At 49.8% G+C, this 12,500-nt stretch overlaps 2 protein-coding genes across 2 annotated transcripts in view; both read right to left on the reverse strand.

Annotated features, from left to right (window-relative positions):
• Positions 1-1,113, reverse strand: part of LOC147468965 (uncharacterized) — a gene marked incomplete at its 3' end in the record, with an annotated part of 2,128 nt that extends 1,015 nt beyond the window's left edge. Inside the window, exons 1-2 of the mRNA XM_086551236.1 lie at positions 936-1,113; positions 1-805 (exon numbers count right to left, since the gene is read on the reverse strand). The exon at positions 1-805 is cut by the window's left edge and continues 1,015 nt beyond it. Of these exons, the coding sequence (XP_086407362.1) occupies positions 1-805; positions 936-1,113 (983 nt within the window). The remainder of the gene's footprint in view (positions 806-935) is intronic.
• The window catches only part of LOC122251615 (uncharacterized), a 35,828-nt gene that overhangs the window by 1,161 nt on the left and 22,167 nt on the right, over positions 1-12,500 (reverse strand). Inside the window, exons 2-3 of the mRNA XM_086551513.1 lie at positions 11,355-11,616; positions 1,230-10,554 (exon numbers count right to left, since the gene is read on the reverse strand). Coding sequence (XP_086407639.1) covers positions 1,230-10,554; positions 11,355-11,616 — 9,587 coding nt within the window. The remainder of the gene's footprint in view (positions 1-1,229; positions 10,555-11,354; positions 11,617-12,500) is intronic.

Genomic DNA, 12,500 nt, shown 5'->3' on the forward strand with positions numbered 1-12,500 from the left:
GCGGAATCGCTGGAGCTTCTCGGAAGAGGAAACTCTTCGTCAGCGAGGCCGAGTCTCCGCCTGTAGGCCGGCGTCTCCGTGAGTGACTCAGGTATGACTAAGACGCCCAGCTGCATGTGCGGCCTCCTGCCGCGCCTTTCGTGACCTTGCGTGAGGTCCTGACCTTGTGCGCATGTGCGGCGTTCACCTACTGCTTCCCTCTCGCCTACTCTAGCGTTTGGCGAGGGGGGGAGCGTAAAGCGGTTGCGGTGAGACCCCACGGACGGCGGCGGCGGACGCGTGGCCACGGGTGGCAGGCACAGCATGGACGAGGGCGAGAGTCCGGCGGGGAGAGTCTGGGCGCGCGCGGGAGTGACGACGATGACTGGCCGAGGATCCGGAGCGGAGGAGTCGTAGGTCGTGTCGCTGGGAAGCTCGACGTAGAACTGACTCCGCGGTCTCTCGCTCGGCTTCGGTTTCCGCCCATCCTTCTGTGCTCCGGGCCATCGCGTCTCTGGCGCGGACTTCCGCTGTCGTCCTCTGCCCTTTCCGAGGGATCCAAAAAGCGCCCTTAGCGACCTCCGGACGCCGAAGGAGAGGGAAGGCGATGTCGACTCACCTTCACCCTCGCTCTCATCCTCCTGCCGTGGACCGGAGGTCATCCCAGCCTCACCGCCGGACCAAGAGCGGGGCCGCAACGCCGCCACACTCAGCCTCGGGTCGTCCAGAGGGTCGTCCTCGAGGCCGAGGTGGTGGTGGGTCGAGGGCGAGTTACGTGGCCTCTCCAGGGTGCCCGTACTCGATAGGTGTTGCGCCGTCGTTAAAACTCAAAATAAATGAATGCTTTGAGTTTTCTCTTGCTTTTCTTTAACCCTTATCTCTGTACACACTTTTTCTTCCCGTTCTGGCTCCCTTTTCCTCCCCCGTTCTGCCAAGGCACCGGATATCCCTCTGACAAGTGACACAAGTGGCTCCCGTCAGGACCTCGGAGCCGGTACTGGACAGGGACGTGGCTAGATTAATGTTCTCTAAAGAAAACACACACCGACACACGTCTACACTACAGGTTAGAGGGTCGCTGAACAACACGCCTATGTTACTACAGGCAGACAAAAGCACTATATCGTGGCACATATCCGAGCTACAGTCTAAGAATTCCCACACTCTCTCGAGCCAGTCTACGTTACAGTCTAGGGACACAGGCAGCACCTCTACGACACAGGCTACGAGCGAATACCCAATCAACGCACCACTTCCGTTGAAGAGGTTCCAGTTCGCGTCTGAAGGTCGCGACTCACGGTGGACGAGGAGGAGGTCGTTGCGATGGTCGTACCCGGAAGTAGTGGTAGAAGTGGTGGTGGTGGTGGTGAGAGTGTGGTCGTCGACAAAGGGTTCTGGGGAAGCGGGAGGGGTTTCGGAAGCACTGGCGAGGGTTTCCGGGGTAGAAGGTTGGGAGACTGTGGTGGTTACACTTGGGCTGTCTACAGAAGCAGCTGTCGAAGCCTCACTCACGGTATGTGGGGCTTCACCAACAGTATGTGAGGCTTCGCTAACGGTATCTGGGACTTCACTAATAGCATTGGATGGATACTCTCTAATAGTGTCAGAGGTTTCATCTACAATGCCCAAGGTTTTCTGAACAGAGTCTAGGGCTTCTAATACAGTGTTTAAGTTTTCTCTGACAATGTAAGGGGTTATTCTCAAAGCTGCTTCATTGAGGGTGCTTGTGGCTTCTGGAGCAGTGTCTGAGGCTTCACTAACAGTCTCTGTGGCTTCCCTGATAGTGTCTGAGGCTTCACTAACAATCTCTGTGGCTTCCCTGATAGTGTCTGAAGCTTCACTAACAGTCTCTGTGGCTTCCCTGATAGTGTCTGAGGCTTCACTAACAATCGCTGTGGCTTCCCTGATAGTGTCTGAGGCTTCACTAACAATCTCTGGAGTTTCCCTAGCAGTGTGTGAGGTTTCACTAACAATATCCGGGGTCTCAGTCTCTGTGATTTCACTAACAAAGTCTGGGATTTTACTAACAGTATCTACGCTCTCACTAACAGCGTTTGGAGAATCACTAACAATATCTGAAGTTTTGTTTATGGTATCTTGGGCCTTAGTACTAACAATGTCTGGGGCTTCACTAACGGTAGTTGTAATTTCAGTTACAATGTCTTGGGTCCTAATAACAGTGTCTGGGGCTTCACTTACAATGAATGGGGCTTCAATAACAGTGTCTGATGCTTCTCTATCAGACTCTAAGGCTTCAGCTAAAGAGTATTGTGTATTAGTGTCTGGGGTTTCACTAACAGCAACCAGGGTTTCTTTTGTAAGAGAGTCTGCAATTTCGGTTTGAGAGGTTTCTGCAACTAAGTCTGAAGTGTCACTGTTCGTATCAAGCGCCTGATATTCCGGGGTTTCCCTATCAATATCTAAGAGTTCAAACTCTGGTGTGTCAAAATCTGTGGTTTCACTAGCTGACTCTAAGGTCCCAAAATCTGTAGATTCACTAATATTGTCCAAAGTCTCAAAATCTGGGGTTTCACTAAGGGTGTTTAATGTTACGAATTCTGTGGACTCACTAAATCCATCTACGGTTTCAAAATCGGGGGTTTCACTGAGCGTGTCTAGTGTTTCGTAATCTGTGAATTCACTAACATTGTCCAAGGTTTCAAAATCTGGGGTTTCACTAACAGTATCTAAAGTTTCAAAATCTGAGGATTCACTAACCGTGTCCTGGGTTTCAAACTCCGGGGTTTCACTAACAGAGTCTGGGACTTTACCCACAGTGCCTGAGGTTTCACTAACAGTAACGAAGCGTCTTGCGTTCGGATCTACTTTATCTGAGTCAGATTCAGTGACAAAGTTTGAGGTTTCGCCAACAGAAAATGTGGTTTCACTAACAGTGGCTGGGGATTTACATAGAGAGTCTTGGGTTTCACTAACAGAGACTCGATGATGAGTGTCTGTGGTTTCTTTAGTAGTGTGTTCGGGTTCACTGACAGTGTTTGCGTTTTCACTAGCAGTGCCTATGGGTTCTCTAACAGTGTCTGTACTATCGCAAACAGTAGTTTCTTTTGTGTCTATGGTTTCACTAATAATATTTGTGGTTTCACTTACAATGCCTGTGGTCTTTGTAGCAGCGTCTGTGATTGCGTCACTAGTGTCTGTGGTTTCACTTACAGTGTCTGTGGTCTCTCTAACGGCGCCAGTGATTGTGTCATTAGCGTCTGTGGTTTCACTTACAGTGTCTGTGGTCTCTCTAACGGCGCCAGTGATTGTGTCATTAGCGTCTGTGGTTTCACTTACAGTGTCTGTGGTTCCTTTAATAGCGTCTGTGGTTTCGGTAACAGTTATTGTGGATTCGACAACAGTGTCTGTGGTTTCATCAACTGTGTTTGTGTTTTCACTAACAGTGTCTGTGGTTTCACTAACAGCGTCTGTGGTTTCACTAACACTGTTTACGTTTTCGCTAACGTCTGTAGTTTCTACATCTGTGGCTGCAATTGCCTTGACAGTGTTTTTTATTTCATTAACAGTGTCTATGACTTCTCTAACTGCGTCTGTAGTTTCCTTGACAGTGTCTATAATTCCACTATCAGTGTCTATGGTTCTACTAACATTGTCTGTAGTTACACTAATGTTGTCTGTGATTTTACTAACAGTGTCTATGGCTTCACTAACAATGTTTGTAGTTTCACCAACAGTATCTGTGGTTTCACCAACAGTATCTGTGGTTTCACCAACAGTATATGTGGCTTCACTAACAGTATCTGTAGTTTCTCTAACAACGTCTGTGGCTTCACTAACAGTATCTGTAGCTTCCCTAAAAGTGTCTGCAGTTTTACTAACAGTTTCTGTGGCTCCACTAACTGTATCTGTGGCGTCCCTGACAGTGTCTGTGGTTTCGCTAATAGTGTCTGTGGTTCCTTCAACGTGTGCGGTTCCGATTACAGTGACTGTAGCTTCACTAACAGAGTCTGTGATTTCGTTAACACTGTCTGTGATTTTACTAGAAGTGTCTTTGGCTTCCCTAACAGTATCTGTGATTTCACTAACAGTATCTGAGATTTTACTAACAGTGTTTGCGGTTTCACTAACAGTGTCTGTGGTTCCTCTAACTGTGTCTGCAGTTTCCTTGACAGTATCTACAGTTTCAGCAACAGTGTGTGTGCTTTCCCTGATAGTATCCGTGGTTTCACTAACAATGTCTGTGGTTTCATTAACAGTGTCTGTATTACCTGCAGCTTCACTAAGAGTGTCTGTAGTTTTACTAACAGTGGTGTCAGTGGTTTCACTATCAGTCTCTGTTGCTTCTTTAACAGTGTCTGTGATTTCACTAACAGTGTTCAGAGCATCGACGGGAATGTCAAAGGGTATATCATCAGTGTTTAGGGATTCACTAACAATGTCAACAATGCCTTGAACGTCGTTTTCAGTTTCTAGAGATCTACTAAGACTGTCTAGGGTTTCTGTATCTTTAGTTATTGGAACAGTGTCTTGTGTTTCCCTAACGGCGTCCTGGGATTCTAAAGTACTGTCTCGGGCTTCACTGACAGTGTCTGGGGTCTCAGTAAGAATGCTAGGCTTACTGACAGTGTCTTGGGATTTACTAACGGTGTCAACAGTTTCATTGTCAGCGATTGTAGTGTCAAGGGTTTCAAGAACAGTGTGTAGGGCCTCGCTATCTACAGCTGATGCTAGTGTGACTGGTGTCTCTATATTTGTTTTGGTGTGTTCTTTAAAAGTGTCACGCGTTTCACTAACTGCACCTGGGATATCACTAACAGTATTTAAGTCTGATGCTTCACTAACAATGTATGGAGCTTCTCTAACAGTGATTGAGGTCTGACTAATGTTGTCTAACGTCTTATGGACAGCGTTAGACGAATCTTCAATTACGTCTGTGTTCTGTGAAAGTGTGAGTGAAGCTTCTCTGGTAGGAGTCGTTCTACTCACCGGGGTTTCCAGGACTTCCGTGCAACTTTGTGATTGGCGTGAGGCTTCAGGTAGGTTTGTTGTCAGGGTTTCACCACGAGTTAGGACAGTGTCAGTGATGGAAGGAAAGGTGTCACCACTTTGACCAGGGGATTCCGGGCTGTCGGGAAGGGTTCGGGAAAGGGGTTTTAGCTCGGCGGGAAGGCCAGGGGTTTCAGAGGCTTCACTAGTATCACTAACACAACTAACACAGTTATCAAAGTTGTTATAATCAAACGCACTCGAGGGGGTTCTAGGGGGCGTGGCTAAAACAGGTGGGCTCGAAGGGGCAGGGACGTCGTCGTTCTCACCTTCCTTTGCCTCGGCGCCACCTTGGTCAGTTAAGTTAGGGGGCGTGGCCTGTGGGTTAGTGGGCGGGTGCAAGCCATCCACACTGTTACCGTTGTTAGCGGCGGGTGCAGAGGCGGTGGAAGATGCAGATGCAGATGCAGCTGACCCAGCGGTGTTAGCGGTGCAGGATGAGGAGGAAGTGGAGGAGTCTGGAAGGTTGCAAATAACACTCTCGAGCGCGGTTCGAATACCTTCCAGTCTGGAGGCGAGATCTTCGCCCACGGGTGCTGAGGGCGCGCCTCTTTCGCTCTCGCTTTCCTTTCGCTCTTTCTTCTCTTCTCCTTTCTCTCCCTTTTTCGTCTCTTCTGTTTTCTCTTCTTGCGAGGCCGCGCTTTCTTCTGTCTTCTGCTCTACCTCCTCTTTCTTTTCTTCTCTTTGTTCCTCGGTTGCTTCTGCTGCTTGAGATTTATCAGTTTCTTCTTCTCTTCTCTCGACCGTTTTCGTCTCTTCGTCTGTGGTTACTTTCTGCTCCTCGACTTTTGTTTGGCTTTCTATACTTTCTTGTTTTTCTGTAGGCGTTTGTTCTTCAGTTTGTAAAACGGCAGAATGTTCATCTGTTCTTTCATTCACTTCAGTGCTCGCTTGTTCTTCGACTTTAATTTCTTTCTCTTCTTCAGTCTTTACTTCTTCGGTCGTAGTATGTTCTTCTTCAGCCTTCTCCTGTTCATCAACCTTAACTTCTTTTGCTTCAACTTGTTCTACTTCTTCAGTTTTCACTTGTTCTTCAACCTTTACCTCTTCAGTTTTAACTACTTCTTTATCTTGTTCTTCACGTTTTTCTTCTGCAGGTTTACTTTGTTCCTCTACTTCAACCTCCTCAGTTTTAGTTGTGTCTTCGGCCTGAGCTCCAGATTTCGTTTGTTCTTCAACTTTAACTTCCTCTGTTTGTTCTTGTTCTCCGTCCTTTCTTTCCTCGGCAATTTCTTCTGCCTCTTTCGACGTCGATTTCGTCTTGTTGATTTCCTTCTTGAGAGCGTCCACCTGGTAGAGGGTCTGGAACACGGTCTTGCCTTCCGACTTCGCGGAGCTCCTCCTCTTCTTGGTCTTGGCCTTGTCTTCTCCTTCTGCTTCTTCCTTCTGTTCTGCTTTCGCTTCTGCCTGCCCTTCTTCCTTGTGTTCTTCTCTTTTCACTTCTTTTTCCTCTTCTGTTTTCGCTTCCTTCTGCTCTTCTTCCTTGTGTTGTTCTTCTGTTTTCACGTCTGTCTTCTCTTCTTCTTTATGTTCTGCTTTCACTTCACTTTCCTTTCTTTCTTCTTCTTCCTTCTTTTCTTCTGCTTTCGCTTCTATCTGCTCTTCTTCCTTCTTTTCTTCTGCTTTTACTTCTACCTGCTCTTCTTCCTTCTTTTCTTCTGCTTGTGCTTCTTTCTGCTCTTCTTCCTTCTTTTCTTCTGCTTGTGCTTCTTTCTCTTCTTCTTTCGGTTTCTCTTGCGCTATTTCTTTCTCTTCTACCTTTGCCTCGGCCTGTGTTTCAGGTACTGCTTCTGCCTGAATCACTTCAGGTTCCAGTGCAGCCACTTGTTCTATCGTTTCAGGGAGAACACTGATCACTTCAGGGAGAGCAGCCTTCACTTCAGCTTGCTCCTCCTTCGCTTCTTTCAGCTGGGATTGTTCTACCTTCACTTCAGCTTTGGCTTCCTGAATTTCACTCACTGCATGCTGTGCCTGGATCTCCTCCACTACAGGCTGTTCTAACTTCACTTCGACATGAGCCTCTTTCACGTCTAATTGCACTTCTCTCACTTCAGCCTGTGAGTCACACTTCACTTCAGCGATCACTTCGGATTTCACTTCACTCTCTGTGCTTGTCACGTGGGTCGCGGCGTCACCCTTGGGGGGGCTGTCAGCCGGGGTGGGGATGGGGGTGGGGCTCGCATCAGCTGATTGTTCCTTTGGTGTCGCCGCCTCTCCTGCGCTCTCCCGCTCCTTAGCCGCCTCCTGCTCTCCCTGCTGGCTTACATCATGCGTGCTTGTGTCCTTCCCCTGCTCCTGCTGAGCGGTGGTTGTGGGAGGAGGGGCGTGGGGGGAGGTGGGGCCCTCCTGCGAGACAGCTGTGGCGGCAGCGGCGGTGGAGGTGGGTAGAGCACTGGTGGCACCCTCTCCTCCCTCGCCCAGCAGCACTCGCCTTGGGGAACTCTGCGAGTAGTTCTGGAGCGACTTCAACACTGTGTCTAGAGTGGCGAACGAAGTCTCGATGGTTTTGAGGTTGTCATCGATGTCCGTCTCAAGCCTACTGCCATCAGGGTGCGTCCCCTTCGCACCTGCTCTTGACGTCGCTGAGGCTGAAGTGACACTGACGACGTGATTGCGCTGAGATGGCCCCGCCTCCTCGCCCGGCGTACCAACCTTTCCGCTCTCGGCCACTGTGTCAGCGCACGCGGCTGCCGCGCCACGGAGAGGTTGGCTGCCCTGACGCTCAGTTGATTCAGCTTGTGTTGATGTTTTTTGTTGTTGCTGCTGCTGCATGAGTTGCTGGTGTCTTTGCTGGATCTTGCCTTTCTTGGGCGGCGGTGGTGGGGGTGGCAGTGGTCGTGTTCGGGATCTGGTCGTGGCTTGTGGTCGTGTCTCGCTGAGATCCACATTCTCGTAGTTTTCGAAGTCGGCGCTGAGGTCGACCTTGGCGGTCGGTCGAGTGGGGTCTACGGTAAGCCTGGCCTTCACGGCGCCCCCGTCGTCGCCCTCGTCGCCCTCGCTGGTGCGGAGCTTCTTGCGGCGAGGGGGTGGGTCGTGGTGGGCGTGCGCGTGCCGCAGGGGCTTGACAGGGCGTGCACGGGCGGGGGCGGACGCGTCCAACACGTCGTCCTTGATGTGTGTGACCACCTCCTCGATGCGGACGACCTTGGAGTGGCGTTTGGGTGGCGCGGGTGTGACGACCTCCACGCTGGCGTACAGCTTGGAGCCGCGAGGAGGGCGTGACGGCGACGACACTTCGCCGTTCACCAGGACGACCTGCTGCGGCTTCTTCATTCGGGGCTTCAGGTGGCGCGGGGGCCGGGGAGGGTCGGCCTCGAAGGTCTGGGGCGAGATGGTCCGCAAGCCCTTCTTCTTGGGCGGGATGGGCGGCGGCGTTTCGTCGTCCTCCTCCGGGCTCAGTGGGCGGAGTTCCTTCACGCCCCCGCTCTTGTGAACGCGGGCGTAGGGAGGAACCTTGTTCGGATCTGCGTCAGCGTCTTCGGAGGGCTTCTTCTCCGACTCGGCTGTGGCGTCTGTGTCTGCCTTCACTTCGGCCTCGACCTTGGACTCTGACTCGACTGCCGTTGTCTCTGTATCAACCTTGACTTCTGCGTCGACTTTTCCTACCTCTTTGTCTACCGTTTCCGAGTCGTCCTTGACCTCCGCTGTTTCGCTCTTGCTCGCCTTGACCTCCGCCTCTTGAACTTTGACCTCGGTTGTCTCGCACTCGCTAACCTTGACCTCGGAAGTCGTTGTTGTCGTGGTGGAGGAAGTGGAGGTGAGGGTGACTTGAGAGACGACGGCCTGGTCGCTCGTGTCGTGGCGTTGTATGAGGACGGAAGCGTACAGTTTATTCCCTCGGGAGGGGCGGGGAGGATTCGTCACTTCCTCCTTTTCCTTTTCTTCCTCCTTCTTCTTCGTGCTTTCTCCCCCTTCCACGTCCGACACATCCATCACTTCTACCGTCTGTTCCATCGTCGTCTGGAAGGTATATTCTGTTCCTCCTGCCTTTTCTTCCTTCTTTTCTTCTTCCTTCATCCCCTCCTCTTGCTTCTCTTCTTTCTTCTCCTCTGTGTTCTCTGCCGAGGTTTCTTGACTCGGTTTTAGAAGGATGGACTCGTAGACCTTAATACCTCTTTGAGGACGAGGCGGGATGGGGACGTCTTCACACTCCATGGCCTCCGTCTTCGCCTCTTCTTTCTTCTCTGCTTCTCTCCTCTCTTCCTCCCTCTTTTCCGCTTCTCTCCTCTCTTCCTCTCTCTTCTCCTGCTCTTTTCGCTCTTCCTCTTTTTTCTCTTGCTCTATTCGCTCTTGTTCTATTCTCTCTTCCTCTTTTTTCTTTTCTTCTTCCTTCTCTTCGATTTCTTTTTCTATTTGCTGACGTCGTATGATCACATCTTCATAGACCTTGATGCCGCGTTGAGGCTTTACGGGCTCTTCCTCGACTGAAGGAGGAGCAGGCTCAACCTCGGCGGGCTTTATCTCGATGTTGTCGTAGATTTTGATTCCTCGAGGCGGTTTGTGAGGCTTGAGGGCCTGGGGGATGATGTAGTCCTCTTCTTCTTCCTTCTGAGCCGGGCTCGAGGCTGAGCTTAGGATCTGGGCCTCCAGCGCCGCCATGCGGGCCTCTTCGGCCTCGACATCGGGTCCTTGTTGTCCCACGGCAATGGGTGTGCCGGTCCTCTTCTGACGACGCCCTCGGAACCTGTCCCTGCCGCGTCCCTGGGCGGGGGGGACTTCCCTGGGACTGTCTTCGGCCTGGGGTACCACCCGCTGCAACTCCTCCTTCACCACATTATCGTACTCGCTCTCAACAGAGGGCTGACGGGCGTGCGAGCGTGGAGGAGGGGGCGTGGGCGCCGTTGGCAGAGGGTCGGCTTCGGGGACGCTCTGAGGTCGACCTGTGTACGCGAGGACGGGGTACAGCTCGTTATCTTTGTCGTCGTCCATGAAGGTGATGTCGTCATAGACCTTGACCCAAGTACGGCCGACGGGACCCGGGCGGCGCGACGGTTTGTTGGGGTTGTCGTCGCGAGATTCGCTTCCCCCGCTTTCGCGCTTCCCCAATAAGTTCCTCAGCTGAGGCGGGAGCGAAGGCGCGCGCGGCAAGGGACGCATTTTGGGCATGGCAGGCATCTTAGGCATCGACGGGACTTTGGGCATTTGAGGGACTTTGGGCAACGGAGGAACTTTGGGCATCGAAGGCACTTTGGGCATGGACGGCAGGTGGGGGAACTGAGGGAAGCGGTCCCTCGAGAGGCCTCGCAGGGAACGCCTCTTCTCCCTCGCCGGTGAGACGGAGGCCGCGCGCTTCTGCCCGCCCGCGCCCTTAATCTTCGGCTTCGGGGACTCGGGCACAGGTGGCCTGTGGGCGCTGGAGGGCGTGGGCGGAGGCGTCGGAGCTGTCGAGGGCTGTCGTTCGGGCGTCGGAGGGGGCGTCGGGGCAGCGGACGAGGGTAGCTCCGGGGTGTGCGAGCCGCGCGACGACATGACCGTGGCGTGGCGAGGCAGAGAGGCCGTCTTGCTGCTCTTGGTGAAGGCCGGCAGGATCCCCACCCTCATCATCCCCCCTCCCCCCTTCCCCAGCACCTGAGGGGAAGGGAGGAAGGAAGAAAAAGAACCAGCATTAGAGTCCAAAGAAAGAAACTAAAGATGGGAAAAACGACAACCTAACGAGAAAAAGAAAGACAAGAGCAAAGTGAGTCCCTTCTGATGATACACTACGGCAATATTCCATTAGGAAGACAATGGTTATGGCGATCTGGCACACTTTAGTACTTCAGGCAACTACTTAATTAACACTTTGACGCTTGTGACCTCATTTCGACACGTTTCCTTTCGTGGGACGTGGCTTTTGAGGGCATGAAAAGGAATCTCTGGTTATTTCCGGATATGTTACAAAGAAAATTATGTACCAAAGAAGATGTCTTACATTGATTCGGTGATTCATCGTCGTTCTTGAACTCTTTTTTTTATTTCTAAGACTGTCGTTATTATTAATCACTAATTACTAATCTTCTGTTTATGTATCAAATACATAAAACACGAAAGATGTGCAAATGATATATATACACACAAAATAGCCCATAAAAATACACCAAATACATCAAATACATCAAATAGAAATAATGCACAAACACATATACGCACACGCACACGTACACGCACACACACACACACACACACACACACACACACACACACACACACACACACACACACACACACACACACACACACATACTTATACATGAACGTGCGCAGACACCTTACACACACACGAAAGAAAGAGAGAAAGATAGATAGATAGATAGATAGATAGATAGAGAGAGAGAGAGAGAGAGAAAGAAACACACACGTGAAACACAAAAACAAACCCTAGTCCCCACCTGTCCAGCCAAACGCGAGACATTGAGGCATCCATCTCCCGCTTGATCGTCTTGCTGTGGGTCGCTGTCTCTTCTCTGTCTTCCTCGCGCCCCCTCCTCTCCTTCCTCTTCCTCTTCGCCTCCTACCTCCCTCTCGTACTCGGAGTCGCCGCGTGAAGGAGGGAGGTTCTCCTTAGCTCTCGAGGCTGACCTGGACCGACCTACGGAGGACCTGCCTGAAGGGGGTTTCTCCTGCGACGTCCTCCTTCCTCTCATCTGTGACCTGAGGGGATACGAGCAAGAAAATAATTTCAGTAGCTGATATAAACAATGGAAAAAAACGCATAACGATAGCAACATGAATTATGCGTAACGAATACTTAATAATTAAAAAAAAACATATTATGAAATGTGATATAGTATTTTGAGTGAAATGTATCTCAGGAATATTTAGCACTGATAGATGATACCATACATATGTCTGGATGACTGAAAATGGTAGTGTAACAGCTGAACATAACTCGATGATGACAGTGGAGGTGTTAATAGCAATGAATACAACGATAGTAATCAATAAAAACAACGGTGATATTAACAAAGTGCTAATAATGATAGAACTGATTATAATGACGTTTAAGATTATCATATTGAGAACGAAACACTAATGGTAATCTTAAAACAGTGACTTAAATAGTAAAAAAAAAAAAAAAATACTCTGATAATAAACAATATAAAGTGATAACAATACTAACGGTGACGATAATACCACTACAAATTCCATCACACTAATAAATATAAATGATAATGAATATCTTCACAATATACGAGATCTAATTAACACAGATTTCCGATAAAACTTTAATTGAAACGCAACAGTTCCACCTCTTGCAATGTAACGTCCCATTCATATCCCTTTTTACATGTAATGCAACGACTGCTAAAGGTACTGTATATGACCGTATGATGATGCCTATTATGAGGATAACAATAATAATAATAATAATAATAATAAAAATGATAATAATATGAAACTAGTAATAAAGAAACGCAATGATAATAAAAACCTTAATACAACCAATAATGAAAAAATACAAGCACAAAGTAACACAAAACACATAAGAAGACATATAAACCACCTGATGCAACGCGCCTTTTTACGGGGCGTAG

Source organism: Penaeus japonicus, unplaced genomic scaffold (assembly GCF_977035675.1).
Source record: "Penaeus japonicus unplaced genomic scaffold, GWHDUDI00000001_assembly GWHDUDI00000025, whole genome shotgun sequence".
Lineage (NCBI taxonomy): Eukaryota > Metazoa > Arthropoda > Malacostraca > Decapoda > Penaeidae > Penaeus > Penaeus japonicus.